We start from the raw sequence: 27,010 nt of genomic DNA, 5'->3' as shown, positions 1-27,010 counted from the left end.
AAATTTTCAAAAAAAACAGCCATTCGGAAAAAATAAGCTTATCTCATTTGGGAAAAAATATGAAGTCGAAGAGAAATTAATTGGGTTTGTTTTTAAGTGTTTTTAGTTTTAAAATTGCTTTTTTTAAATCGAATTCGTAAGATCAAAAACTAGAACTCCCTGAATTCCCAATGCCTTTTGAAAACTGGATCAAAATGATATAACATGTTTTGATGTTTTGCACGTTTTTTTACCTTTTACGAGTGATCAATTGATCAAGCACATTTTTCAACAAGACACTAAATTTTTTCTAAAATTTTCAAAAAAAAAACATAGCCATTTGGAAAAAATAAGCTTATCATTTGGGAAAAAACATGAAGTCGAAGAGAAATTAATTTGGTTTGTTTTTAAGTGTTTTTGGTTTTAAAATTGCTTTTTTTAAATCGAATTCGTAGAATCAGAAGCTGAATTCCCAATGAATTAAAAAAAAAACACTAGTAAATGCAAAAAGCTAGAACTTGTCTAAATCAGTTGAATAAATTGAGTTTTTGATTTGTGCATCTTTACATTAATTTATACAAAACAGAAAGTGGCACCGCTTTCGCTGAATCCCTTTGTTGCAGAATGTAACAACCACTGATTCACCTTATTGTTTCATTTCATGCTAGACACGTGAATATTTTTGTTTGACATTTTTTCCAGCTAATTACACCCGTTATGGCATCGATAATATTAGTTCACTCCCAACTAATGCTTTAACAATTCGAAGGTCAGCTTTAGGTGGTCCTGTAAAGGGTTCACCGCTTCCTGTAAACAGGTGTATCATCCAAATTTTTCGGATTCCATTCCGAAAACTTTCACCCGAACGTAACAACGCAACGCTTTTCACGGGTATTTAAACACAATGCAGCCGAAATTGTCGCAATTTTATTGTTTATTTATCGACTTATTGCGAAAGTTTTTCGATCGAGAAAAATGTTACCAAGTCCCGAAACAGACGCATTATTTATAAGGAGTGCACCAAGCAGAACGCCCCATTTCACTCATGCCAGACTGCACCGGTAAAGTGTTTCTTGCTAACCGACTTGTTGTCGAAAAAACTCGCCGTTTGGAAAAATTGCCGTTTTACGGTCGCGTGTTGAGGAAATTGTCTAGTTAAGTGACAAGACGATGGGCAATTGTGATAATAATGCTGATAATGAGATGGCATTTGTTGGGAAAGAGGTTGTTTGCTTCTTGCAAAATTACAATAAATGCTGAGTGTTATTTATTTATTTATCTATCACTGTTTGACTCACTTGTCACAAATTCAGGCAATTACTACTGATAAAAAATATCGCAATCTGAAAATTTCTGATAAATGCAAACTGCATGATAAATTGATAAACATCGGAAAATGTGCTAATCAGAGCCAAAACAAAGCCAAATCTAGGTTAAAAAACTGCCAAAAATAGGTTAGCATGCTAGAAATAGAAATACGTTAGTCATTTTAATTTCGAAAATTCTATAGATTAGATCTCTGCAATCTAACTACGGTAATTAAAATTCCATTAAGTACGAGTTTGAAATTTTTCTTGGTCAAATTGAGAGAATCTTGACTCCCTTTTTCTTGGTCAAGTCTTACGAAAATAAAAAAAATAAAAATTAATTTGTTACACCAAATTAAATATGTGATGTAATGGCGCCAACGTTTGATCAATAAAGCAGTTCATAAAAAGTCACCAACATGTCCTCGTGTTTTCCAAACGACTGATTCAACTCCTACCTAACAATTTATAATTGCATAATTTATTTTACCGTTTTTTCTAAAGTTTCACTTTTTATTACTATGTTTGTACACAGAGTAAAGTTAACACCACTGCATAGAAAAACCTCCAAATTTGGTCCTTAAAATATTAAGAACATTATGTAGGTACAAAACTATTCCTTTCAGATTTTTTTTATTAAATACTAGTACCTACATAAGCATCAAAACCGGCAGAACATCTAACATGTTAAACTAAAAAATTCACAAATTGGACAGTTCTTTTGTACTTTTCCATTAATGTTTTTGCATAGTTTTGGCCTGTCCAAATAAAAATTAACTGCTTCTTTATTTTCAAATAATATCGTGATCGTTACAGCTCAAAATTCCAATGAGAAATTTAACTAAAAATAATTTAGTTTATGATTGAATATTTATACCAAAAGTTATATTATAGCAGAAGCAATAAAAATAATACCATTTGTTTTTCTATGAACTTTTTTTTCGTTTAGTGCTATACTGGTTTGATATCCTCCAGTTAAATTATCATCCTTTTGAATTGATTGCCTTTCGCATTTATTTATATTTGATTTTATTTATTATTTATTTATTTATTTATATTTACAACAACAATTTTAATTATTAATTTATTGAATTTTAAAGAAAATCTGCTGAAGGAAAAAAATAATACTATTTATATTTTTCTGTGAAGCCTTTTTTATGTTTAGTAGAATTATCAGTAAAAATTATCACCCTATTAGAAAATTAAAAGGTCAAAAACTCAGTTGTGTTATTTTTTTATGAAAAAATTAAACGCTTATATCGCAAAAAATATCGTAACTTTTTGATTGCCTTATTAGCAACAGTAAATAATTCCTTATATTAATTGAAAAAAAAATTGTCATTTTAAAATGAAAAACCTCTTTTTTAACCATCATTTTGTTTATTTTTTAATTTCAAAATAGTACACAATTTTTTGAGATTCTTTCTAAAATATGACCTGTTTCTACAGTGTACCTACTGAATTTTTTTAAGCCATTTGAAGGTTAAGTTTTTTCATAAAAACATTAAAACTATTGAATTTTTTATCCCATCTTAAAAGTCGGTTACAAATATTTAAAACGAGATAAGAACTGGCCAGTGAAGTAGTGATTTATTCTATAAACAACATTCAATTGTAAATCATTTGGCTTATTGTTTTTTTTTACAAATTCAGTTTTAAATTTTTAAATTCGCAATTCTTCCTTTTAATTTTCCTTTCAAGGAAAATAATAATAAATTAATAAATAAATGTTAATAATAAATTAATTAATCTTAACGTTAAAATCGCATGAAAAAATACAGTAAAATTATTTTTGGCATATTATTGGAAAAGTATGCTATCTTTGCAAAAATAATTTTGTGAACTATTTTCAGTAAAAAAAAATTAACAATTTTTTAACGGCCATCACAGAAATAAAATTTTTCTTTATTATTGTTCTTACAAATTTAATTTCAAATTTTATTTTCATCCGAGCATTCTTTTGACCAGTTTAGTTCAGCCTTAACATTTTTTTAATATTAAGTTTGAGGGTGGAAACAAATTAGAGAAAGTTGTTTTGTGCTTTTTTTTGTTAATATTTTAAATTTTTTTCTTTCTCATTTTTTTAACTTGTTTGTGTGTTGTGTTACGTAATGTTTAGTTTTACATTTCTACACAAAAACATACTTTAATTTTTTAATTTTTTTAACTATTTGATAGTTGAGGACTTAGTTGAATTTTCGCATTGACATTAATTTTTGCAGTTTTTAAACAATTCTTTGGCGGTTAATAAAGCTCAAAAATGAGAAATTTATGTAAATATAATCCATGTCGTTATTAGCGATTTATCTCACATAATTATTCCGAGTGGAATAAACATGAGTCGGGTACTTTTCTTGACTTTTTCCACTCATCCTGTTTACGGTTGGTGGCTACAGGGTGGAAGGTATCACAATTATTTAGCATTATTTTTCCCACCGAAAAGGTGACTAGGTTCGAGCAATTATAATAATATCATTGTCGTCTAATCGAGTCAACGAACTGACTCCACCGAGGAAGCCGTAGGTATAATGAGCACCTGGTGAACGTTCTAGGTCTTCTCTTGAGGTGCTCTTCAACGGTTTTTTTGTCGTAATTAAAAGAATTGAAAATTGGCTTTAAATCATACTTACAACAATGTTCTCGTTTGTTGTTATGAATGTTTATATAACTGTTATGTTTATTAAAACAATAAAACTCCGACTTTCCTGTATTAATTAAATTATAATAAAATTAATTAACATTCAAGGTCAATGCTACCATGATGACTATCGGCTACAATAATTTATTAACAACTTGTCGCACATTCCATTTATTTATATTCTTCGAGCGACTTAATGTGTCATTTAATTTTATTGGGAGCAGAGTAAATACGTGGTGCGCTTTTTGGAAAGGTTAGTTAGCCCACACAGACCCACGGACAATTCGAAAATCTGGATTTATAAATATAGTGACAGGAACAAAGAGATTTCGCCATCGGAAGTCCAAAGGGGCTTAGTCAGACAACAGTACTTAAAGAAATTATATTGTTCTTTGTGGAGAGACAATTCGAGATAAAAATTTCGGTCAAGGTAGGGCATGATAACGTGTTTGGGAAGGAAGATAAGTGTTGGAAAATTAAACAACACAGGAAAACGTGTGTCAAGGAAATGAAAGAAACCTTGTTTTTCAAAAAGCTCTTATCTCCTGTATTCCTATTCAAATTTTTACGGCTTGCGTTAGAGAAATATGAGAATTTTCATGGTCGTGAAAATGCCACTTCACAATTTACATACCTGGTTATTATACTCTTACTGACGATTTTATGACTAGTGTTAACTGTTTATTTAGTATTTGCTAACATCTAACATTAAATTTTATACGATTTGATCAACTAACTAAAGTTGCAATTTTGAAATATTAAACAAAAAACTAACAAACTAGATAAAATTTAATAAAAGCAAATGTTTATTTTGTGGAATCGATTATTAATTGGTACGTCGTAGGTACAGCTGATAAATGATAATATTGGAATTTTGTTATGAAAAGCAAATAATTTGTTGAGATAGGCTTTTTAGCTGAAGTATTTCTGTTTTGGATCTTTTTATAAAAAGGTAGGTAGGTTTGTTATATTTTAGATAATCCTAAAAACTGTTTGAGTTGGCTATAGAATTATTCATTTATGTAGCAGATCAGAGCAGTAGCAGATTTTCGAAAAAGATTTTCGTTTTTAATTTTTATTTTTGGGCTAAAAATAATAAGTAAAATTGAACTCGTACTTTGATCAGATATAATTAGCATTTCAGTATGTCGAGGCAGTTTTCTTTAAACTTGAAGAAAAATATAAAAAATGTAATAAAAATTTTAGAATAATAATGGAAATAACAGAGTAAGAAATAAAAAAATGTACCCTTTCAAAATTCAATCATTTTTTATTTAATTCAGTAAACATATTTATTTTTTAAACGACCAAAAACTCAGACCTTTATTGTGATATCTTAATGACTTGGACAGAAATCTCAAAATAAGTAGAAAAAAACACTAATCTTTTAACAGTTTCAATTTCGCTAATAAAAACTAAAAAATCACTAGATGATTTCGAAAATTCCATTATTTTGTTTTTTTCGAACGTTTTTGAATATTTTTCGGCCCGAAAGGTAGTTGTTTAATAAAATTTCGCCAAAAAAAAAACAGAAAAAATGCATATTTTGAGCATTTTTAGGCACGTGTTTGAGGTGATAATGCATTTTTTTGCAAAATTTTGATAAACAGCGCGTTATATTCGTTATATTCAAATCCAAAAACGCAAAAATTATGCGAAATTTCATCAAAAATTATCAAAAGAGCACTACTTTGTGTTAAAAATCAGCTTTTCAAGAAAGTTTCAAAATTAAAACTGAATTGAAAATGATGTTATTTCGGCGTTTTGTGTTATATTTGCACGTTTTTGGTCCAAAAACGCAATTATTGTAGAAATTTTCGATAATAATAAACTGTAAACTGCCGAATTCAGTCTATTGTCAGTCAAAAAATTTATTGTGTCTCTAATTATTTAAAAAATTACCAAAAAATCGTTTAATTGGATTAAAAATGTTTTTTTTTGTTTTTTTTAGCTCTTAAACACGGCGGTTTTGAGTATGAAACTCGTGAAAGTTTTAAAAAACTGCAAAAAATGAATCAAAATCTCAGCGTTTTGTGTTATATTAACAAGCTTTATTTCATCCACAAATGCAATGATTTAGCAAAATTTTGATCAAAGTGATAAAAATTGGGTCAAAGATTTAGTTTCCTTTTTAATAGCGTTTCTCGCTTTTTTTGAACAAAAAACTCAGTTTTTCCCGAAAGTGTGAATAATCAAAAAATTTGAATAAAAATTATTTCGGCGTTTTCAAGTTATATTTTTATTCAAAAACGCAATTACTCATGGAATCTAGTCAAAAATAAAATGAAAAATCACTGAATTGGGTCGAAATGTTGTTAGTTTTCCTTTTTACAACCAATAAGGCATATTTTTCGGTCAAACAACGGATTATGCCACCAAACTTCTACAAAAATTACCAAAATTGTTGCCTTTTTGAGCGTTTTCAAGAAAACACTCAATTTCTAAAATGGCTTAGAGAATTATTTGGAGAACTTTTGTCGCATGGTTCGAAAATGGTAATCTTTGAAAATAAATTGCATAAAATTTCTTACTTTTTATTAAAATATTCGTCCGGGAATTGGCGCCTCAGGTCCTGATGGAGTGGATCTGAAAAATTAAAAAACACGTGCTATACCAACAAGAAATGTAAAATAAGGAGTTTATTTAAAGATAAGTTAAAAGGTATATTTATAATAAATAAATTGAAACTGAAATAATTTCATCTGGCAAGTTTTTACGGTTGGTTCTTTCTAATGTTTATTAATTCTTTTTTTGTTTATCTGATCAAAATTTAACACTAAGCTATCTTTGTCTAACGGTCTAAGGTCTAACAGTAGACATTGTTCTTTTTTCAATTAATTCTTAAGTTTTTATTCAGAAAGTGTACACGAATAAGCAAACTTATAGCACTAAAAAAATTGGAGGACTTTGATAAATGTTTGTGAGAAAATTACAAAAAGTATATTATCCCTGGTTTCAAGTTAAATACATGAAGCGTTTTACACTTTTTTGTAGCAATAAATAGAACAGTATAAAGCCTATAAACACGTTAAACGTAGACTTGATTTTAAACCCTATTATTGTTTGCTGCGCTCACTCGTTTTGGCAAAGATTATGTTCGTTAAACAACATGAGTCTTTTTTTAACTGATTAGGTAAATAACCATTAGTTTTGCATAAAAATGTGTTACCGCAATGAATTAAAAAAATATTTTCAAATGCTACCTCTGTTATATCGTTTTTAAAATTTAAATATAATTTACTTATTAGTTTTTAGCCCTACTTATTTTAAAATCTTAAAATATTTGTATGTAGATAATGCACATAATGTTAATATTTTCCATACGTAAAAGGACACCAATAAAAAAAATGATGACGTACACCGCCGTTCCTTCACTGAAGTATCATTAGATAAAATTATTCACATTATTCCTGTCCATTACTTCATGTATCTTAAGCAATGTTTAGATTACCATAACCAGCAACCACTTAACAAAAAAATACATTTTTAAATTTTCTCTAGCAATTTCTAAAAACCCTCCATTGTTTTCCAGGTCCGTAACCCGTCACTGAAACCCCGCAATTAAAATGGAATCAGCAACAGCGAACAAAGACCAAAATCTCTCCCATCTTGCGCCAACTCCGACCGTGGGATCCATCGAAAAAGCTTACGTTTTTTTGATTTTGTGACGTAAAAAGTGACATCATTTGAATAAGTGTAGCAAAAAAAAGAGTGCTCAATGCGCGAAGTGGACGCGGTAAAGTTACGAGGCTTTGAAACGCCTCGAAATGGTACGGTGGCGCCATCGTGCGGCGTCATGACAGACTGGGACCAGATGTTTGTGAGGTCGCTTGCCAAACCGCCGGCATGCAGATCCCTGCAAGACCTACAAGTGATTTATTACGGACTCAGCGGCTTGGAGGCGCTGCAAACACTGAGAGATTCGGCTTTGCGCGCGTTTTGCAAAGTTGTACGATATGAGAAGCATCAGGCCAACGACGTTTTGTACTAGTAAGTGGTCATCTTCAGGGTATTAAATTTACAATAATTGAAATTTTAGCCAATTTTTTTAGTCAACATCTTAAACCAAGCGTTTTGTGTTATAATAATATCATAATAATAACCTTGAAAGGCTAACCCTGTATACAACTTTTTTTTTACACTGTACTGGTTTCCACCCTGTATAGGTACATTTTTCATTTCACACGACGAAGTGACTTCGATTTATTTAAATTAAAGAAAATTATTTAATTGGTCCTCCGAGCCGGATCAACTCTTACGATTTGTCACTGTTTAACTATGCTTTATTTATAACTATTCAAGTGATTTGATTTGATTTAAGAAGAATAAAATATTCATTCTTGATTCCTGATTTGTGTAATGATTTTTGTTGACTCTTAAGTCAAATAATTAAGAAAATTATTTAATTGGTCCTCCGAGCCGGATCAACTCTTACGATTTGTCACTGTTTAATTATGCTTTATTTATAATTATTCAAGTGATTTGATTTGATTTAAGAAGAATAAAATATTCATTCTTGATTCCTGATTTGTGTAATGATTTTTGTTGACTCTTAAGTCAAATAATTAAGAAAATTATTTAATTGGTCCTCCGAGCCGGATCAACTCTTACGATTTGTCACTGTTTAACTATGCTTTATTTATAATTATTCAAGTGATTTGATTTGATTTAAGAAGAATAAAATATTCATTCTTGATTCTTGATTTGTGTAATGATTTTTGTTGACTCTTGAGTCAAATAATTAAGAAAATTATTTAATTGGTCCTCCGAGCCGGATCAACTCTTACGATTTGTCACTGTTTAACTATGCTTTATTTATAATTATTCAAGTGATTTGATTTGATTTAAGAAGAATAAAATATTCATTCTTGATTCCTGATTTGTGTAATGATTTTTGTTGACTCTTAAGTCAAATAATTAAGAAAATTATTTAATTGGTCCTCCGAGCCGGATCAACTCTTACGATTTGTCACTGTTTAACTATGCTTTATTTATAATTATTCAAGTGATTTGATTTGATTTAAGAAGAATAAAATATTCATTCTTGATTCTTGATTTGTGTATTGATTTTTGTTGACTCTATTTCTATATGCAAATAAAAATGCAAAATTTATGAGGCAGGCGAGCCGATTACTTGGCTGCATTTTGAATCAAGCAAGTTTAACAACTTTTATTAGAGTTGTTTTTGCATCCTAAACCTTGATATAAAAATGTTGGGAGTATAAATTTAAATTAATTTTGTTGTCGAGGTTTTGTTATGTTATATTCGCAGAGTTTGTGTTAATTTTACACTGCAATGCGCACATTATTTACTTCTGATGCCCTTTTATAAAGCTGTGAAAGTAGCACAATTATACGAGCTAATGGAAGGCAAGAAATTTCACATGGAAACTTGACCTCTCTGTAACCCTTTTTAGAAAGATTCTTTACATGTTTTAACAACTCCATGGTTTCTAATTGTGGTATCACTTCGCCAAAGACTCGACGAGAGTATAATAAAAAAACATAAGAATTAAAATAACATATACAGGGTGAGCCAGTTTTTTACTGTATCAGTTTAATTTTTTCTCTATGCATTTCTTATAATCATTAATCATTAATTAATTAATTGATTAATTAATTTTGCTAATTATTATTTCTAATGATATTCTGCAAGAAATGCTGCTTTGTGCAAAAAATAAAATATGAATCAATAAAAAAATGTGATTTAATAAAACTTGTTCGAATATGAAGATTGTGGTAATATTTATTTAAAATATTTAAGCGTATAGTTTTTATGTAAGATTTTCAAGGTGATTTTTCAGTTTTTACTTATAATTTTAGAAAAAATTCCGTTTAAAATTTTGAAAATTTGAAATTTTGTAAAAGCAAATACCGATTACGGCGAGTTTTTAACGGAAATGTATCTTCTGACGTGTTTCTGCTTCTATCTGTGATTTTCTTGGTAACCATGAATGATAGCAAATGTTATCAGAAAAATATAAAAGGTTTAGCTTCGAAAGTAACTAACTGACAAAAATTAAAAACAGAAAACGCAAATATTTCCAAATATAAGAAATCCTGTAAATATGGCTTCTAAAATGCTTTGTAAATTTTTTTCGAGTGTATAAAAGTTTAAATACCCGGAAATAAACTCGATTAACTTCAAGTTTACAGAATTCAATAAATATTAAACTAACGCTGATTCCGGTAAACTTTCGCCGATAACGGCGACATTGTTTACAAAACATCGAATTTTATCTTGAAATAAAATTATTAAGCCGTAACTAAGGCAGGAAGGAAAAAAATACAAATTTATAATCAGCGCGTTAAAAACATTTACGATATTTTTAATTCAATTTTTTTTTCAATTTCTGAAACTGCGTGCCAAAGTTGAATTGCTTAAAACCTATGTAAAATGTTCTGGAATATCGAATGGAGTCGAGTAAATATGAAAATTTCGATCATAAATACTCTATCAACAAATTTACAATTTAAGTATCAGTTGCTCATTTTTAGTCATAAATGTATTTTCCTCAACAAAGTATGACTCACAAGACGCTGATTTTTGATAAAACATTGGGAAAATTCAAAGCTTATCAAGAATGGCCAAACTAGGAAAACTGTAGCTAAATAATACAAAGTGAGTGTGTTAATAGTATATTAATTAGTATAATAATTAGTAGATTAACAGAAATCAACGTCTGCTCTTAAAGACTTGATATTTTTCTTTATGTATGTTTTTTTCGAAATTTTTTTACCCTTCCTTGTAATTAAAATTAATTTACTTTCTAGTGTTATTCTAAAACAACAATGCTTAATTAATGTTTTGAGCAAAAATTCTTAATAAAATTACGATTAATTGAATTTTAAATTCTTACTTAATTAATAATTTTTCGTGGACATTTTTTTAAAGTATTTTTGCACAAAATAACAACATCGCTTGTTCTCAGATGGTACAAGAAATAATATTTTTTATCGAAAAAGGATGATTTGTGTTTAAGCTGTAATATTAATAATATTATTAATTAATATTAATTATTAATTCATTGTTGGTAATATTAATTAATTTTAATTCTAAGGAATTGTTGAAAAATTCAGAAAAAAATTACAGGTTTTGAGTAAATCTAAATTTTTTAATAGCAAACGCTGAATTTTGTTCTTGTGCCATTATTAATTTTTAAGATACGTGGTAAAAATATAGTATATTTTCTTTTATAAAATAATACTTATAAAATTCGATATTATTCTCAACCGTAACCCGGAGAAAATTTATAAAAAATAAAGAAATATGACTGTTTAAAACTAATGTGTTAAATAGCCAAAGTTAAAATAAAATGTCTTGACCTACGCGTAGAATGTTCCAAAAAGTCGATTGGTGTAGAATTTAGGGTAGTTTAGTATCGACTGCAATTTTTGTTTATATCTAGGATTATCATTTCTCAGAATATCTCGAACTAACATAAGCAGTAACAAGAAGTTAGACGAAGAAAAGTTTCGAAAAAAATCGAAAAAATAAAAATTCAAAATCCAAAAAAACGACATGTTATTATAAATGATTCAGGAAATTTGTCTATTTAAACCAGTTTTTCTGTGGATCCCTCGGTGGATCCAGTTTTGCAGTAATGCTTTTTTAAACGTCATTATACTGAAAAGTATGGATACAGTTAAATATTTTCAGAACGGCTTAACAGAGAACCTTGAAATTTGGGAAACAGTTAAAAGTGTTTCCCAAGAGAGCTTCTTCAAATTTTTATGGTCATTTATTTTGAAAATACAAGGCTAACTCGATTTTTTTAAATGGCACAAAGGGTCAAATTTAATCATTTTTTAAAGAGAATTTTTTTCTGAATTCAATGATGTAACACAATACCCACCTTTACTTTTATTAAAAAGTAAAAAAATTAAAATTCAAAATTTTTTTGGAATAATAAAACGCAGTTATCTTTGAAAATACTGTTATTAGCGATATTTATCACTTGTATATTAGTCAAAAATTAAACTTGGGTGCCAGAATTACTTTAATAATGATACATTTAAGTAAAACTGAGCGAAAAAAGTTCTCATGTTGGTTTATCATGGAGACAGAAAGACAAAAAGTTAGTGGAAATCATTTTGAGCATCTTTTGTAGCATAAAAATCAAGTATTTTGTGTTTAATTTTTTTTAATTAAAACGTGTTCTTTTTAACAATTATTTATTTTAGGTCAACGTTTAAACAACAAAGAGCTAACGATAGATAAAGACAACATTTCCAAAGCTAACAAAATCTTACATTTTTCAAAATTTTCGATTTTTTTTTAAGTTTCGATTAAATTAAGGTATGCATGTGTTGTATTATAGAACTCAGAAAAAAATGCTCTTCTTAAAAATATTAAATTTTATCCTTGTTGCTATTTAAAAAAAATCAAGTTAGCCTTGTATCCGAAGAACAAATAGAGATAGAAATTTAATATTATACTGTATCCATACCTTTTTGGCGACCCTGTATGTAGATTCCAAGTTTCTTAATTTTTGCCCTAAACCTTACAATTTCCAAAAAAATGCCTTTCAAAAAAAATTTGACCTTTCATTGATTTTTAATCGTTGCAATTTCTTCTAAATGTTATCAGTTTAACGAAAATCGCAATGTTGTATGTAAAATGTTCCGAAAGGTCAATTGACGTCAAGAAAACTGGAAATCTCAAACTTGTCAACGGATTCAGGGATGAAAATATTGCCATTTTTTTTTTTCATTTTTTTGTATAGTTTTTCTTTTAAGTCGAATCTTTTAAAAATGTTTAATTATAATGAAACATCAGTTACTGTAATTTCACTTCCAACATTATATGATATAATTCAAAGTAAAAAAATACAAAAAAAATTTTTTTGCAGTACGGGAGAGCTGTCAACATGTTGGTACATCCTCCTCTCCGGCTCCGTCTTCATCGACGGCTCCATGTTCTTGCCTCGTTCCAGGTAAGTAGTGTGGGATCCTTCAATATCCTTGATATTTGGCATAAGTGGGACGGAAACAAAAGCAACTTAGGTAATAATGGTCGGAATTCGTCAGACAGGTGGTCTAATGAAAGTTAATGGCAAAACCTACACTTTTAACATTTATTTCGCATCACGTTGCAGTACCTACGTGCCGGATAATTTTTCCACCTCTAAATAATAATGTTATCGTAATGAGCTGTTTTTCAATTCTTTTTGTTATAACGTTCCGTCTCTGACATTGGCATAATTTTACATTTTTTACTCCTATCTTCCGCCAGTTGCGCGTTCGTTTGCTAATATTATTGATTCGTCTGGAAACTGTAACAATGTTACCGAAGGGTGCAGAATGGAGGGTCCAATAAGTTTGTCTTGCGTTTATTAATAGTTACAACAACAATGTAAACCAATCGATAACGGACAGCTTCTTACATGCGGTTCAACGAAACGGAATTAATTTATGGCTTTGCCGGAAATGACGTCGACGTATCTCTAATTGTGGGAAGCTGTTTTAATTACATTGCATCAATGATACACATTCATTTGGAGGCAGAGTTTTCGGGAAAACCGGTCGAACCTTTTTGTTATCAGGGATCGAAATAGGTTGACCCTTGGCAAAGGGTGATGCCCTTTGAGCAGATGTTCAAAAAATGAGCTCGGAACCAGCTCAATAATTTGGAAAAAAACTTACTTTCAAAGATTGTGAAGCCTTATAACAGAAATAGGTATCAGTTTTTCCCTTCGCATGAATGGGTGTTTTCTAGCCGTGATCACGTTTCAAATGAATTATTACACTTACAAATGCACGTTATCACTTTCATAAGTATTACAACCGCTCAGGGCAACCAATCCTTTCATTATCTGCAAAATAACAATGTTTTTTTCTACGTAATCCAAGTGTTCTTGTTTTGACGATTTATCTCTAAATCCACTTTTACGTAATTTGCATGTCGCTTCGATCATTTTGAGATAATTGTTTTTGAAGTGTTCAGTCCTCCAAACACTTATATTCACAAGTTTAATTACTACTTTTTCAAGTGGTTTAATGCAATTGCAGTGTGGGAGCAACCACAATAAGTTTCCCAAGTTTGTGACGTTATGGAAACCTCCAATGAATCGGGGGCGAATGACGTATCTTATCGCCAGAACTGTTATCATTTCCGTTATTTTTATTCTATGAACAGCTTTCTTCACCCTCTTTGTCGTAACATAAATGATTGACGACCTTGAACAATGTTCCCAACAGATTTTTGTGACTTTTTGCATTCCTTTCTTTCTTAAATTTATTGAAATATGTAACCAGCATTAGACAGAAGATTATTACATTATTTTGGTCACTTTACAGACTTACTAGCTTATCCAAGGTGATTCAAAAGTTGTATTATCACATTCCTTATTTGTGTATATTTTTTCTTCATTGTATTTCTTTATCTTTTTTTATTTTGTACTTAATATCTTTTCTTCTTTATATTTTATTGTTCTTTGTGTAATTCTCGTGAGTTGTTGTAACAGTCCATCACATTCCTTAATTAGATATACCATCAATAGTATTTTTTTTTTTTTAAATTTTCTACTTAATATCTTTTTCTTCTTTATTTTTATTATTGTTTGATATAGTATTTTCACTAACTAATTGCTCAAAAACATCTCCGTACTAAAAGTAGTACCGCCACAAATTTTAGTTTTTCCCTTAAGTTTAGGCTGTGATTAATAAATCAACTGAGAATATTTGTATTTACTTGAGAATTGTGAAAATTCCCTAAAATGTTCCTCATCTTCAAAAAATTTTAATAACCAAAAACAAATCCACTGAATAAACTTTAATTAACACGTTTTTTAACATCCTTACAATGTTTTCGACGAAAAAAATTCACGATTTTTCAATTTTTTGATTATTTTCGAAACTTCTCGTTTACGTTTTTTAACACGGCAGTTTAAATAATTTCGAATCTTTAACTTAATGCGAATTTGGTATTCCATAGATTTAATATACTTTAGGTGTAGGGAATTTTATTTAATTTTACGGAAAAGGGGAATTTACGTGTAAATCTAGAGAAAATAAAAAAATAAACAAAAAACGTAAATGACATAGAAAATTAAAGAAAAAGTAACATAACCACCATTTGCAAAATAATACAAGAACAGAAACAGAAAGATAAAGTCTTTTGTGCAATTAGCGACAACTTTTGTCAATTTTTTTATTTTAATTTCCTTATACTATTTATTAGGAAGAAGAAGGAATCAAAAACATTAAAGAAGCTGTATTTTTATTAAACTGTTCAAAAACCAGTGATGTTATAAACTTTTGAATTATAGCAAAATGTAGCTTTTACAAAGATTAAAATCTACCTGTACAAGGATTTTTCTGAAAAATTATCCATAACAAAAATTTAAATGGTGTCCAAGATATACAGGCTGATTCTTTTAGGGTGTACTCTTTAATTTTTAATAAAGCCAGGGTTTTTAAATTTTGTACACATACCAAATGGTCCATTCGCAATTCAAAAATACGATTTTCTGTTTTATTTTCATGAGGATCAACAACTATTAAATTTTTACATTTTAATTAATTCTTAGCTGATTCATCAATTCATCATCCACTAATCTATATTTTTGAGAAAATGGGGTCATTTCATTTGAAAGTTATAGCCGTTTATTTATTTTTCTATTTCGAAAAATTATACTACACGCAATTTTTTTAAATATATTTTTTAATTTATTTTCCTTAGTAACATTAATTAATGCTCTTTTGTTTCCTAGGATGTCGACTTTACAAGTTTTTTTGTTGTTTTGCGCATCATAATACATTAATTGTTGATTTTTTACAAGTATTTGTTGTTTTTTTACAATTATTTATTATTTTGTCGATTCCGCTAACTAAAGTCAAAAAAAATTGTTTAAGCCTTTTTTCGCGAATCAGATAATAAACATTTTTTTGTCATAGGAACTTTTAATTCAGTTTAATGTCCTTTATCAGCAACGGACTTTTGAATCATCCTGTATATTAAAATTTAACAGAGTTGACAATTTTCAAATATCTTTCGAGTTTTTCTTCAAGAGTATTGAAAGGGCATTTTTTAAGTGACAAATCAAAATTATTTTTAGATAAGTATAAGTAAGTACGGTTTAAAGATAAAACATTTATTTGATCTTAACATAAATTAAAATTGCATTTGTTCAAAACGCCTTTTTAGTATTTCAGTTTCGGAATTCTCACTCAAAAATAGAAGAAATATTATATAAAAAAAAACGATTGTAATAATTTTGATTAGGTTTTTTTTTTATTTAGTTTTTTTACGCTCATATCTTGAAAATTTCGTTAATATGGTTGCATCAGAAGTGTTGCTTTGGGTTGTGTATAAAATTTCAAAACTGTAGTTATAGTGAAAAAGTTTCTAACGTGGGGCTAAAGAATAACCCTGTAGACATGTAATAATAGGAAAATCTAGGTAATTTTTTATCTACAATCTAGGGGCATTTAAAAGTATCATCTGGTCATCCATGGTAACCCTGGAGGACCACAAAATGGTGCAAAATGGGATAGGTACTACCAACTACTAAAACGTAGAGTTCCTTTATTGGGATATTTTATATAGGAACTCTACTAAAACGCACAAAATGGGCATGTTTTAGTGACTTTAATGTTTCTAGGACATTGAAAAAGGTACAAATGGCAGTACCACCAACCCCCAAAACAAAAATTACCGCATTTTCAAACCCCAGCGTCACACGTTAAGCGCATAAGACAATAATTAGCTCACCTGCCACTGACGAAAGTAAAATCTTTGGTATTTAGGCCCAAAACACGTTTTGAGTTCACTGCACATCTAATTTGACAACCGAATTGTTTTACGACTTTTGGGAGACACCAACTGTGACACAGACGAAACGGACCAGTTCGGGAAAGATCGGCTCGCGAAAAAAAATCGTTTTACACTTCCGGGAGTTCCGGAAAACATCCGGTCTCTAACCCTCGTCAAAGTTTTTGAAAACACGCACCATACGTAATTAAAATCGGGTAATTACTGGCTTAAAAGCCGTTTTTGTTTCATCCGAACGTGTCCGAAATGTTTGATTCGTTGTTTTGTTTAGTTCGTGCATTCTCCACGAGGACGCTGCGCCAACTGCGACCGCTTGAGAATTTCATTCTCGTTTCAGAAACGTTTGTTGCATGTCTGTTTGTTGTCGGTTGTGTGTTTTTGGTTTTTGCATAAAGTGGTGTTTTGGTGGTGTTTTATTCGTTGCGTGTGTGACTTGAGGCTTGTGACGCAATAAAACAATCAAAAGTTCCCCCATTTATGGATTATTTTGGATAGTACCAAGCCGGGAGTCTCACAATGGGTAAAAATAACCATTTATTGCTCGTTTCGAACTAACACAACCCAACTCTCACGCTAATTTTATGTAAACGGCCGCTGAAATCGTCACGTGTGATCAAGTAGGCCTCGCCCGTTTGTTTTTTGTTTTGCGTCTCATTAACAACAATTATAGCTGATTTGGAAATTGAGGAGAGCGAAATGCGACCTTCAAACAGTTATTATTCCATTCACAACAACAAACAATTGATTTGTTCGATCAAGTGGGCCCAAACGTCAAATTTGACATTTGGGGATAGCTGGTACTGAAGATGCACGGCCGAAACGTGATATAATACAACTGGCCCAGAATTCCGGTACAGTTAACGTAATCACTCACATTAATGCATTTTTTACGTTCCAATGAATGATGGTTTAGAGTTGCACAAAAAGTCGCTTTTGCAATAAATTTAAAATTGAAAGTAATCGGAATTGCGTTTACAAGGTCACATTAATAAATAATATTAATGAATTAAATGACGTACGATGTGAGAACAAAAGAACGACAAATCTAGTCGGCGTGTCTTTGGGGGAAAAGTTGGCAGCGTTGCCTGACCAAGACAATACCTGTCAGACTGTCGCAGCCTGCTATCTCCCAACGCCACCCTTGCGCTATCTGTTAATTTCCGGTATAGAGAGTGAGTCAGATTTCGAGCTGTCAATCATTGCGTTCACACAATTACCCGATTTCACGTGGGATTTTCCGAAATTAGTCGACTGAAGGAAATAATTAATTTGATTAGTTTTAATTGCACATGAAGCTTGCAACAGCAGTTGACCCCGAGTGTGTACAATAAATGATTCCAAAGATGTCTTGGTAGAAAGTAGGCGCTTCCTCTTTGACGACACACTTTTGTCTTGCTGTTAATGACAGTATCGACAGATGTTTCCTTCCGTTAAATGGCCGCCGATTCAGGGGTGGTTTGTTTATGTTGGCAACAAACTTACAAAAAAATACTTGTATATGTATTATAGATAGGGTTTTTTCGATACGTTATAACAGTAGGCGAGTATAGATCGCGTTCAACTGTACTTCCATGACACGCTCTGATTAGTACTGGTGTTTGATGGGTATTGGAAAAACAAAACAGAAAGAAGGATCGGAAAGAGTAAAGACTGTGGTTTTGGCTTTTTGTTCTCATTCACAGTAACGACGGAGTTTTATTTATTAAAATAAGGCGAATAACGTGATCTGTGGGAAATGGAAGAAAGAATAACAAAGAAATTGAAAAAGCTAATTGTTTGAATTAGCGTAACGCTAATAATAATGAAGAAGCTGACGGTTGGATAATGATATAGAAAAAGTAAAATTAAATTAAGGAGAATTTTGTCAAGCGAGACATCTTCAAGGTATAATTTTTTTATTATATTCTTGTTTGCAAACTTTAATTCTCTCACAATTTGTTGTAACCATGTATTTTTATATTTTGAATGTGTCTTGGTCTTAAAGATTAAAAAACACTTTCTACACTTTTATTAAGTATATGTTCATAAGGAGGGGAAAAAATTTAAAATGTGAAAAAGACAGAGAGAAAGAAGAAGAGAAAGAGCTGAGTAAAATGAGAAATACTATAAAATAATAAATCCTAGTCTAAAAGATTCTAAAAAATATTTAAAATGATTCTTTTCTCTCTCATTTATTTAATGCATGTTTTTTTTAGTTATGATGTAAAAAACTGTTGAATTGTTCCAACTAATCGACCAGGAACTACTGAAAACGTATAAAACGTAATCCATAAAGGATTAAAAATAATACAGTGATTTACTTCTTTGTAAGACGAGTTCAGAAGTAAATCCGTCTATTTACAATCCACCTTGTTTTATTTCTCTTCCCATACCTACTAACAAAAATAAACGCTTGAATATGATATAGGTTTGGAAGAATGATTGATAAGTAACAAAAAAAAAGAAAAAAGTTGTGTTTGTAAACATAAAAATTAAATTAATATGGAAAAAAATAGGTTTAATATTTTCCTGAAAGTATTGCAAAAAATTAACGTAAAGGAAAAGACGTGAGAAGAACGAAAAAATAAGAATTTTTGTTCCCAAAAAGTAAAATAAAAAAATAAACGTTTCAAGTTGACAAGGGTTCGTAAAATCCTTACGAATTAAGAAATAAGAAAAAAAGCTGAAGAAAATTGTGTTAGAAAACATTAAAAATTACATAAAGGGAAAAACGTGAGGAGATGAAGAAAATAATAAAACGTATTTAATAAGTATTCTAGTTTTTTGTAAAGCTAGTGATAGAAAAAAAATATTTTATGAAAAAATTAATTTGGAAAAACTAAAAAATCTATTGCAAGAAAACAGTGGGTGACAATAATCGGCTATAGCTCAAAAAAAAACTGTAAACGTTTGCAGTTGACAAAGATTTCTTACTTGGAAATATAAGAAAAAGTTAAAAAATAAAAAAATCTTATGTTTTATCAAAAAAAAGAAAACACTGTGAAAATATGAATCTGATTAAAACTAATTAAAAAAAAAACAAAAATTTAATGTTGAATGTTCCTCGGAAGATTTGAGAAAACGGAGGAGAGAAAATATTTTAAAAAACGTAAAGGAGAAGTTTCGAAAATAATAAAAAAAAATTCGATAAATCGTGATTCGAAAAACTGAAGGTCGAAAAGTAAAAAATAAACGCTTAAAGTAAAGTAAGTAATTCCTTGGGGAAGTTGAGGGAGTTGACCATCTCAAAGTTAGGTTAAATTTTTCAAATTGAATAAATGGATAACTTAAAGTCGAAGCCTAACCAAAGTGGAAATAAAAGAAGGAATTGGACTAGTTTCGGTATTTATTTATACCATCATCAGCAGTCAAAACATTTTAAAAAGACAGGATAAAACTACGTAAGAATTTACATTTACGTGTTTTTTAAGAACAAAACAATAAAAATGTTACAAATTATTAAAAATTTTTTCAAAAAGAAAGAAGGTTAAATCTTGCCGAGTTGAAAAGTGAAATGTAAAGCTTTTATCCTGTGTTTTTAAAATGTTTTGACTGCTGATGATGGTATAAATAAATACCGAAACTAGTCCAATTCCTTCTTTTATTTCCACTTTGGTTAGGCTTCGACTTTAAGTTATCCATTTATTCAATTTAAAGTAAGTAAGTAAATTTGGAAAAAAAAAAATCAAAAAATTAGTTATAATGATAATACTTTATTCGTTTATCGAAGATACAAAACATTTAGTAGGTGTATGTAAGAAAACAGAAAAATAAAATTAATTAAAAAAAACACAAATTTCTAGTGGAATAGTCAGGAGACATTATAAATAATTAGTGTAAGGAAGGTAATGTGTGAAAAAATTAAATAAATGTACTAACGCTTGAAATGAAAAAAAAACGGAGGAAAAAAAGAAAATAACAAAATATAAAAAATAGCAAAAGTGCTCAAAAATTATTAAATTGGTCTAAGGCAGTACAGCTAAGTTGCCAACATTAAGTTTTTGTTTTAATTTTATCACTTCAGCTAATTTGATAAGAAACTTAATTGTAGAAAAAAAAGCATTTACGCACTCCTAATATATATTTTTTTATACACTATTATTCGAAAGAAATGTGGTAATAAAAGCTTATGTGGTTATAAAAACAATGACATAAAAAATTGCGGTTTTTAATTAGGAAAATTTTTTTTTTTAGTTTTTGACAAAATTTTGATATTATTTTTGAGTGCGCTTGAAAAAATAATGGTGAATTTTATCGTCGTGTACAATACAAAATTTTATTCGATCCAATATTTCGATCAGTTATTACAATTGACAAACGTCAAGAAATTCAACAATGAAAAAAACGTCAAAAACTGAAAATTAATGATTTTCTAGACGATAAAATTTTATTTTACCGTCTAGTAAACAGTGAATAAAATACGATTTTATCCTTGACGATGAAATATTTTTTTTATAATGACCGTGCGCTTTTTTTGAATAGTCTATGTAAATTAGTAATTTATTTGAGAACAGTTTTGCAAAAAAAACTACAATACTTTCGTGTGGTGTTGAAAACTTGAAAACGATTTTTCAATCGTCTGATTTACGAACGAGTAAAATATCTAATCGAAATGTTGTAGTTTCTCTTTCATTGCCTCAACTTTTACACAATTAACCAAAATTTGACCTATCCACTTAAGCAATTAACCTTCAGATCGTATCCAAAACCATTACAATTTCCTGCCACAGTGCATGTTAATAAAGCGACAACTTTATACCAACACTTTTTGTGGGAAAAACAAAGTCGGTTGTAACAATTTAATAAAGTAATTGCCCCCAACAAACAATACTGTAGTTCACACTGAAAGTGCGGTTATTTCTAATAAATAAGTAGTGAAAAAAAGTTATAATCGCTAATAAACTGTCAAGAGTGTCAGGAAACCTGTGCAAAGTCATTACTCGATTGTAAGAATGTAATTAGAGAAAAATGCACAACACTGCCGACCATCATCACTCAAAATCCCTGGCAGGTTAATTACCCATTTTACGCCCGGATTTTTCCCCCGACCCAGTTTTTTCTTAAGCAAACACCTTTTCGCACGTAAATCGGGTGTGGCATTACGTTCATCATATTTTCACCCCTAAAAGCAGGGGCGTGGAAGAGCCGCATCCAATCAAGCGTTATTCACCATCAGGACCATAATAATCGAATCAACTCCAAAACACATCTTTTTATGAAAGGACGACGTCAACGGAACTACAAGTGTGGATATCAACAAGGCGAAGGGACGCACCCTCGCTCCATCCATCATGTTTTTACTTCAAGGGGAAAAGTCGAACGGAAATGACTAATTCGGGAGTTTGTGGCTGAAATAATGAAAACTGAGAAACGAGAAGAAATACATTTTCTAATTGGAGGTTCGCACGGGAGAAAGCCGATTACGGGGAGATTTATGGTTATTGGATGGGATTGCACGGAAAATCGGACGCTTAAAATGGACAAAGAAAGTTGGAAAACTAATCTCGTGTTTGCATAACTAAAGCAATTGCGAAACGTTGTTATTAAAAAAATATTGACACATTAGAGATACTCATTATACATTAGCATTAATTAGTGATCTTCGACCTTGATACTGTGTGACGGAAAAGTTTCACCGATCTAACACCAAGAGATTAAATAAAAACAACAGTATACTTTGTCTACCAATAAGAGTTTGGTAAATGTGGCAGTGACCTGACCTGAAGTATAAATCTTTTAATTAAAAATTATGCCGAAAGCGATACACGATTTCTGTTTATTCTGTTTTTCTAATTTTCTAATAAAATCAACGGCCCCACGTTGTGCGCCAAAAGTATATGGCGCCAATGACGCTGTTTTTTTGCTTCTGTCGTTTGTGTGCATCAGAATGTTTACAGAAACCACATTTTTAATTCATGTTTATAAAGCCGAAAATTAAATCTAGTCGCCACATGGTAGGTAAATAGGAGGGTCGAACCATGTTCAACGTTAGAGAAATATTTTGTATTTATGTCCGAACCGAATGCCAAACACAATTTCAGTTAAAAGTTCTCTAATTTTTTAAGAAAGTTATCGGCCCCACGTTGTGCGCCAAAAGTATATGACGCTTTTTCTTCCTTTCTTGCCTTCGTCATTATTTGCATCAAAATATAGACAAAGCCAAACGACGAGTACGTTCATAGATACCACATTTTTAATTCATGTTTATAAAGCCGAAAATTAAATCTAATCATTACATGCAGGTGAATAGGATGGTCTAACCATATTTATTTTAAAAAAATATTTTGTATTTACGTCCAAACCTAATACCAAACACAATTTTCGTTAAAAGTTCTCTAATTTTGAAGAAAATCAACGGCCCCACGTTGTGCGCCAAAAGTATATGAGGTTTTTTTTCTTTTTTTGTCTGTCGTTTATTTGCATCAGAATATATCTGGTGATCCAAAAATGTGTGGCATAATTTTAACCACGAATACCCCTCTTGTGTAACATTTTGTTTTGAATATAAGGATGCAAGTTCTCCGTCCGTGACCATACTTTGTGTTTGCTCTCCTTGAGCGATTTTTGTTTTTTTTTCCGTTTAAATAAATCATCAAAACCTCAAATACAGCTATGTTGTTTCAGTAATGAAGATGTATTTATTTTGTACAGTTAGTGAAACGTAATGAGCTAGCCAACGCTGTTAAAAAACGAAAAAAACTTCTTTGGAACTTACAATTTACGTTTCATTCTGAATCTCTTTTTAAATACCTGACTAATTACACAGTTCATTCAGAACGTAAAAGCAGTTTTAATTAGTTTTATGTAATGTCTGGGTTTCAATTAATGGGTACTATGCGTAGGATAATTGATAAGGCTTTCCTTTGCTATTAATGTAACTGTTACATTACCACTGATAACTGAAGCAACTTAATATCGGTATGTTCAATTACTATTTTAATACTGCAGTTACGAGATAGTTGGAACTCATCAATAAAGCTCGATGTAATAATTATCTTTGCTTTGCTGTAACCACAATGCCGACAACTTACTCATCCATACATCGTATTATTTGAACGCTTTTAACTTATTTGAAGAACTGTAGATCCTGTTTAAACACTCTAAATAGGTCCAGCTAATAAGCTTGCAAAACCTATACGTACTCGACATAACCGCATTAGGGTTTCCATTGACGCCAATCATTTATTTGCATCAGAATATAGCCGAAGCCAACCACATTTTTAATTCATGTTAATAAAGTTGAAATTGAAATCTAATCATTACATGCTAGTTAAATAGGACGGTCTAGTCATGTTTATCTTTAAAAAATATTTTGTTTTCATGTCCGAACTGAAGGCCATGCACAATTTCTCTAATTTTTTAATAAAAGTAACGGCCCCACGTTGTGCGCCAAAAGTATATGACGCTTTTTTTTTGTTGGTGTCAATTATTTATTTATATCAGAATATAGACAATGCCAAGGTATGAGAATATTTACTGAAACCACATTTTTTATTGAAATCTAATCATAGCGTTCTAGGTAAATAGGAAAATCTAAACATGTTCATCTTTAAAAAAATATTTTGTTTTTATATTTGAACTGGAAGCCACAATTTCTGTTTAAATTTCTCAATAAAATCGACGGCCCCACGTTGTGCGCCAAAAGTGTCTGAAGCTTTTTCTGTAATTTTTGTATTTGTAGAGGTTTTGTTGCACCTAAAGTTGACTCATAGTGTATAGTTTTTATGTTCGTTGCATATTTGCAAATAAAAAAGCACGAGTATCAGTGTATTTACAGCAATTCTGTTTCTATCTATATTTCTACATTCTCAACAAAATGGATGACCCCACGTTGGGCGTCAAAACTATACAACTCTTTTTCTTTGCAGTGCTTACTTTTGCAGTCATAGTCCATAAATTTTTTTATTGTTCACGCTCATTGCATATTTGCAAATTAAAAAAGTGTGAGTATGTTCACTGGATTTCATAGTCTGAGGTATATTAGAAATAACTGTTTCATTCGTTTTTATCGTTGAAGTCTTCATTGCTGAACTGAAAAGCCATACACAATTTCTCTTTTTTCAATACTTAAACTTCTGTAATTCCTCTAGAAAATTAACAGCCCCACGTTGGGCGCCAAAATATATCTGATCGTTAGTGTAAACTCAAACGCTTGCTTGCTACTTTTTTGTCACAGTTCATAAATTTGTTTTTCATTATTTACGCTCGCTGCATATTTGCAAATAAATACCTTACTAGTATAATTGCCATTAATACGGTCGTCGAAAACAAAAGGGAAATTCCTAAGTGGCTTGCTTTCATTTGTCGCACCACATCTCTTAATTATGATAACGTGTCGACAACAATTAGAATTGTTGTTTATTTGTTCTATTTATTTATCTATTCGAAAGTAAATGAGATGAAAACGATCACTGTCGCAGTTTACGAGCCTGTCTTTTATAACATAACAGTGATTTTCTAAAAACAGATTTTATTGGCCAAGTGCACCTACACATGTCAGTCAGCATGCAAATGTAGGTTGAAATCTGGAAATTTGTAGCATTGGTGGGCTGTTGGCTCAGGTCAAGGATGCAAATATTGTTCTCATATTAAAGTCAACACGCGTGTTCCTCCCCGGATGTTTCACATAACAAAGCTTCCGGTTGTTCCAGATGGGCAAAGATCACCAAAACTTAAATGTGATTGCCACGTCCACGCCTATCTATATCCCCAAGGCAGTTTTTTGCCGCTTGTAATTTGCATACCGACGAAAATTACATATTAGGTGTAGAATTTATAGTGATGGCTTTTTTTCACGTGTTAAGTAACCTTCAAAAAGTTCGCCGGTGTTGGATTTTGGGAGTAAATTGAGAAAGTGGTTCGTTAAAACAGAATTATTTGTTATGTAAGTAATCTCCATCTAATTACATGAGAATAGTAGCTTTCACTGTACGCTGATTTATGAAGAGAGGTGACCTAAAACAAGCCGAAGACATTGATGATGAATGACTGTGGTAACAATGCGACCGCTTTCTTTCTCATGTCATTCTCTGCAATTAGCGAAACGGTTTGGTGATGGCTGATGGACCGAAAAACTGAAAAGTTGAAAGGTGAAAACTAGTCTTTGAGGAGAGTGCTTGAGGCCCGCGAGGTTGCCACGCATACTACGCATTCCAGCGAGACCATCCCCGTTACAAGGAGATATCTACCTTGAAAGGTTTTATGGAGCTGTTGGAGAGCGAGATTAGATCTTACACTTGTGTCTAAACTAGAGAGAACGTATCGTTTACAGGCAGTCTATAAGTTCATCGTGAATGAAAATATGTATTAAAAAAATTTTTTCTGCTTTTTTTCTTTGGTGTGCTTGAAATAAACGTCGACGTTACCAACAGTGCAAAGACAATGAATTTTCTACATTTGATCTTAAAGACGAAGGAAATACTGAAGTATTTTTTTAATAACCATTAAATTTTAAAAGTGTTTTTGTATTCATTAAAAAATACAGTAAAACCTCAGGATGCGAACTAATCTTGAGATGACACTGTTATCAACAGTGCAAAGATAATGAATTTTCTAGAATAGGACTTGAAGACGAAGGAAATATTCAAGCAATTTTTTTAATAACTATTAAATTTGGTGCTTTTGAATACATTAACTAGTTTTTCAGAAACTTAAAACTTGAGGATGCGAACTAATCTTTGCGAAAGTTTCTTGAGAAGACATTTTGTTACCAACAGTGTAAAGATATTGAATTTTCTACATTAGAACTTAGGAAGGAAAAATTCAGGCATTTTTTTTAAATAACCATTAAATTTTTAAAATGTTTTTTTTATTTATTAAGTAGTTCCTCAGAAAATACAGTAAAACCTCAGGATATGAACTAATTTTTGCGACAGATTCTTGAGATGACACTTTGTTACCTACCAACAGTGCAAAGACAATAAATTTTCTACAATAGGACTTAAAGGCGATTGAAAAATTTAAGCAATTTTTTTCGTAACCATTAAATTTTTATGGTGCTTTTTTAATCATTAAATAGTTTATGAGAAAATATATTAAAACTTTGGGATGCGTACTAATCTTTACGACAGATTTTTGAGATACCAATAGTGCAAAGACAATTTTCTACAACAGAACTTAAAGAGGAAGGAAAAATTCAGGCATCTTTTTAAATAATTATTTAATTTTTAAAATGTTTTTTTATTTATTAAGTAGTTTCTCAGAAAATACAGTAAAACCTCAGGATACGAACTAATTTTTGCGACAAATTCTTGAGATGACACTTTGTTACCTACCAACAGTGCAAAGACCATAAATTTTCTACAATAGGACTTAAAGGCGATTGAAAAATTT

The 27,010-nt window shown here is 30.4% G+C and overlaps 1 protein-coding gene and 1 long non-coding RNA gene across 12 annotated transcripts in view; one reads left to right on the top strand and one right to left on the bottom strand.

Moving 5' to 3' along the window:
• The window catches only part of LOC103313917 (uncharacterized), a 36,327-nt gene extending 19,465 nt beyond the window's left edge, over positions 1 to 16,862 (bottom strand). Inside the window, exons 1-2 of the long non-coding RNA XR_511587.3 lie at positions 16,640 to 16,862; positions 6,456 to 6,510 (exon numbers count right to left, since the gene is read on the bottom strand). This is a non-coding gene — a long non-coding RNA (uncharacterized LOC103313917). The remainder of the gene's footprint in view (positions 1 to 6,455; positions 6,511 to 16,639) is intronic.
• Positions 1 to 27,010, top strand: part of PDZ-GEF (PDZ domain-containing guanine nucleotide exchange factor) — a 96,798-nt gene that overhangs the window by 17,468 nt on the left and 52,320 nt on the right. For 10 of the 11 annotated variants that reach the window (XM_064359973.1, XM_064359980.1, XM_064359979.1 and 7 more), the window contains exons 2-3: positions 7,457 to 7,914; positions 12,777 to 12,860. In XM_064359973.1, the coding sequence (XP_064216043.1) occupies positions 7,643 to 7,914; positions 12,777 to 12,860 (356 nt within the window). In that variant the 5' untranslated portion in view covers positions 7,457 to 7,642. Of the gene's footprint in view, positions 1 to 7,456; positions 7,915 to 12,776; positions 12,861 to 16,993; positions 17,220 to 27,010 lie in introns of those variants that run through there. The other variant, XM_064359981.1, reaches the window with a different exon arrangement.

This window comes from Tribolium castaneum, chromosome 1, assembly GCF_031307605.1.
Source record: "Tribolium castaneum strain GA2 chromosome 1, icTriCast1.1, whole genome shotgun sequence".
NCBI lineage: Eukaryota > Metazoa > Arthropoda > Insecta > Coleoptera > Tenebrionidae > Tribolium > Tribolium castaneum.
Note: the sequence above shows the minus strand (reverse complement) of the source record. Positions and strands in the feature narration are given on the sequence as shown.